At 38.5% G+C, this 4,706-nt stretch overlaps 1 protein-coding gene across 1 annotated transcript; it reads left to right on the top strand.

Annotated features, from left to right (window-relative positions):
* The first annotated feature begins 915 nt into the window (after window positions 1-915).
* RNF152 (ring finger protein 152) lies at window positions 916-2,476 on the top strand. Its single transcript, XM_029283256.1, has one exon. It carries the CDS (start codon window positions 1,087-1,089, stop codon window positions 1,696-1,698), a length of 612 nt encoding a protein of 203 aa, XP_029139089.1. The 5' UTR covers window positions 916-1,086; the 3' UTR covers window positions 1,699-2,476.
* The last annotated feature ends 2,230 nt before the right edge of the window (window positions 2,477-4,706 follow it).

The following is a 4,706-nucleotide window of genomic DNA, read 5'->3' as shown; positions in this document are numbered from 1 at the left end:
AAACATTAAAAAAGAGAAGTTAAATAGAATTAGCACGACTGTGATGCTCTTTTTATTTGATCATTATCTAGACAGAAAAGAATGCAATGATCAGAAAGGAAGGAAAAAATCATGAAACTGATCCTGTCCAGAGTATCATTCTATTCAAGTCCTCCTTTAGAAAATAATGTAGAGGACTTCATGCCATTATCATAACAATAGAACTGCTGGTTTCATTGCGCAAGGATTGCTTTGGGCATAAGTCAAAATGTTGCATAAATCAAAATGTTGCTGTATTTATTAAACATATGTTTTGGTGCCTTGTCCAAACCCAAGCAGTATCTGGCTAAACCAGTTGGGATACAATTCCTAGAATATCCAGCAAGCAAAGCCATGCCAAAGAATGAAATTGGAGAAGTCTGTTCTAATCCATTTCAGTGAGCTCTTACACTGTACCTAAGGTGTACTGTGCATAAGTTTATGTTAAATAAATAAATAAATATGGAGATTTCCATTAGAATGCAACAGAAGATCATACAGTGCATATATGAGAATGACATGTGATAACTTGCAACATACTGATTGAGAAGTTGCTTAAATGTGTCTTCTTCTACTTGCCTTGTATCACTTTGTTAACAAATTTTGGAGCTGCTTCTTAAAGCTGATAATAATTAATCACTCTCTCTTTTTTCCTGCAAGCAAATAGTATTTTTTTACTGGCTGAATAAACATGGAGGTTCAGGCACCAGCTTGAAAGGTTTTCTTTAAAGATCTTTACTTGGCTGCAGCCTGCTCTTTTTTATGATTGTTGTTGTTGTGACAATGCTTAGGGGGAGTCTCAAGTTTCTGTTCTTCTGCATTCATAAATCTCTTCTTCCCTCTGGTATTTTAACAGATCTTTATGTTCATTCTCATTATTTTTTCCCCCCCTCAGATACTGATGGACGTCCAGTCAGATGCTTCCTTCTAGACTTCATGCCTTCATTTGTTTGGTAGCAGAATACAAAGCAGCCATCGTGGGAGGACAAGAACAGCTCTGGGCACTGGGTCTTCGGACTGGACTGCAAGTCAACGTGATACCTTTTGCTTTTCAATAGTTGGGCAACCATGGAGACTCTGTCCCAGGACATCCTGCTGGAGTGTCAGATTTGTTTCAATTACTACAGCCCAAGGAGGAGACCCAAGTTACTGGACTGTAAGCATACTTGTTGCTCAGTTTGCCTTCAGCAGATGAGGACCAGCCAGAAGGACCTGAGGTGTCCATGGTGCCGAGGTGTCACTAAACTCCCACCTGGGTTTTCTGTCTCCCAGTTGCCAGATGATCCAGAGGTCGTTGCCGTGATTGCAATACCCCACACTTCAGAGCACACTCCAGTCTTCATCAAACTTCCTAGCAATGGGTGTTACATGTTGCCCTTGCCCATCTCCAAAGAGAGGTCTCTATTGCCTGGAGACATTGGCTGTCGTCTCTTGCCAAGCAGCCAGCAGAAGTCTCTCACTGTGGTCACGATTCCAGCCGAGCAACAACCACTGCAGGCCGGGATGCCGCAGGTTACAGGAGATGAGGAGCAAGACCAGAGAGGCATTGTGAAAAGCTCCACCTGGTCAGGGGTTTGCACTGTCATCCTGGTGGCCTGTGTCCTAGTTTTTCTCCTCGGTATTGTCCTCCACAACATGTCATGCATCTCCAAACGTTTCACTGTGATCTCCTGCGGCTGAAAGAAGGCTGCAGCAGCTCCTGTTGTGAGCTAGATTTAAGGGTTTGGGAGGGTGGTATTGATGGTGATGGGAGGCCAGGAGGTGAAATGCTGTCACATGGACTGAATCATTGATGCCAGGCAAGCTGATTGACAGTCCAGAGTCTGCTGTAAAAAGTAGGACAGCAAGAGCGGTTGATAGAATGTGAGGCATATTCAGTGCTTCTCTGCTGGTGACGATATCAAAGAAGACTGCATGCATACTCACTTAACAAATGATCTGTAATCTATAATGATTTCATCATGTTATGAGATTAAAGATGTCTATTTAGCTGGTTCTACTGTACAGGTCATGATCTGTCCCTTTCTTTCTCTCTCTTCAGAGTAGTTATTTACAAATGAAAATGCTGTATGTTCAAGTAGAATTAAACATTGGAATGAAGACAGTCAATCTACCCAGTGTTCTCCAGACATAGCAAAAATGTATAATTCTCTCTTTATTTTTAAATAGCAGCAGGGAAAATTATGAAATGTAATCATTTAGGCCATGAGGACTTTTTTGTATCTTTCAAATTGCACATTCATGAAAATGGTTTTAAAAATTTGTCCCACAGGTATAGAAAGGGAACTTTTTTTTTAAAGTGTTGAAAACCTTCTAGATGTAATATATGTGTATGTTTATGCTCATTCTATTTTCTTCTGTAGTTTAAATGATTTTGTTTTTGTTTTGTTTTGTTTTGTTTTTTAAAAATGAAATGAGACCATAAGCATAATAGCAATAAAGGAAGCTAGGAAGGATATCTAGATGTCTGGTCAAAATGATTGCCTCTGTGTGCTCTTCTGTCAAACACTACTTGTAAGTATGTAAGTTCTCAACATGGTATTTCAAATGCATATACTGATCATGTGATTCAGAAATAAGCAAAGATCATGTTATCCAAGAGAGAATATGCTTACCGGAATGGCAGAATTAATGGTTTTTATTAAAGTTCCTTATCCTCCGAATGCAAGTTGGAGTTACCTTATCAAAGGAGACATAATTTAACAGTTATGTTTATAGATATTTATTATTGCAGCTGTGAGATATCGATGGGCATTATGGCTGTAATGCAAAATAAATAAACCAAGTATTGGGCTGTCCCTTGTAATGAAAGGCTTTTGTAATATGAAAATGTTGCCATTACAAAAGTAGATAAGAGGGCAAAATAAGGGCATAGTAGTTGACTGATAATCCAATTGAAGTTAAAACCATGTAAGGCAAGCTCCTTCCTTATTCAGATGTTCATACTGATAAGAATTACCAGTGTGAATTGTCTTCTACAGAAATTGGACAGTTTTGTCCATAATCAGAAAAGGAAAATCTGAAACTAGTGATTCCCATAACAGTTTGGACATGCTAATTATATTGAGGGAAAAGCATGGAACCTGTATTGGTGGCAGTTGGCTGTTAAATCATGTCATCTGGAACCAACAATTGCTTGTCCACTTTACAGGAAACATTCATCATCTCAAGATGTTCAACAGCACATTGATTTTAGTATGATCGCTCCAACTGAGGCACAACAGATGCCAGTTGGGAAGCTACCAGAGAAAACTGCTAGTTAACTATCGGACTAAGGGCTTGGAACTCCAAAAGAGCCATGAGGGAGGAGACACCAAGAAAAAAATATGGAGGTGTTTTTATCCCTTGCCTTAGCCTCCTTTTTTGTCTATAGTGTAGTAAGCTTTCATCACATTTTCTCAGATGAGAAAATAACTGTCCATAGCTATTTCTCCATCGATGGTAGGAAAGCGTGAGGAAGAACTCTGTTTTTCACAATTTTCGTTTCTCCATGATAAATTCTTCACTTGATGGACCCACATATCCTTCCTCTTTCTACTTTTCATGGTGCCGTGTCTTTGTATACATTTGTATGTAAGACTTGTCCGGTTTGGTATTTAAGCTGTTTACTTAGAGAAATGTTTTGCCATAAATTTAGAAATGGCTTGTTTCTTTTCCCTTTAACTTATGGCTACTAAAGTAGAGAATCTCTAGGATTTTGAGATACGGCTCTGTTGGGCTTTGCTGCTTCTTGCAAGTGAGCAATGATATACCTGAAGGGAGTGCAAGTCCTATCATAACGGCGATATGTTCAATTTACTCCTAGTTAAACAAACACAGAATACATTCAAACAGTTCAACGTCTTCATTAATTATTCCAAATCAAATATTTATTCTAAATTCCTGAATAAAGAAAACCTTGCTGTTCCCTAAAAGTAGTCATTATGGTAGGAAGAAATTAAGGTATGTTGCTGATTTCTCAGCTTGATTCCTAAAACATTATTCACATTATTAACAACAATATTACACGGGGGGGGGAAGAGACTCCTTTTGAAATATTTGTATTAGTCAATGGTCGGTTCCATATCATTTTGGTGGTAATAAAACGAATTATCGGGTAGTGATAGGAAGAAACCTGAAGTTCTATTATAGCAGGATGATATATAATATGAGTTTTTGTTCTGCTAATAACTACTTTCTTTAGTAGAAATTTGAGAGGTGGGCAATTTCTCCCTTCCCTTCTGCAGCTCAGCACATGAGTTCAGTCTGCTGTGGCAGGTGGTTGTCTCCTTTTCCTGCCATTTAGATATTTTGGAGTGTCTTACCTGACTTTTATTTATTACAGGCTCCTACAGCAGTGCTGCCAATGTAGGACCACTTCTGATCACTTGAGTTGAGCAATTGGGAAAATGCTACTTTTCTCTCTCCCATGGAGAAATTTTACTGAACATCTTAGGGAAAAAGAGGCATATGATTGCTGAACCCAAGGAATTCCTTTGCTACCTGTTAAAGATCCGTTAAATAATATGTGAGAATGGAATATAATGTATTTTGATTATTAAGGTTTTGATAAATTTTCTTCAGAAGATGAAGAAAATCTTATTTTTGGATGAGGCTGATGAGAAACAGTTCTTTGATGAGCACTATTTGGTCCTGAAGGAGCAGTATCCAAGTCACATATTCATAGAGTGCAGACTGCTAAAGATTGA

The sequence above is a fragment of the Protobothrops mucrosquamatus genome, unplaced genomic scaffold (genome assembly GCF_001527695.2).
Source record: "Protobothrops mucrosquamatus isolate PMUCROS unplaced genomic scaffold, P.Mucros_1.0 scaffold43, whole genome shotgun sequence".
Classification (NCBI taxonomy): domain Eukaryota; kingdom Metazoa; phylum Chordata; class Lepidosauria; order Squamata; family Viperidae; genus Protobothrops; species Protobothrops mucrosquamatus.
This window is presented reverse-complemented; position numbering and strand designations above follow the sequence as displayed.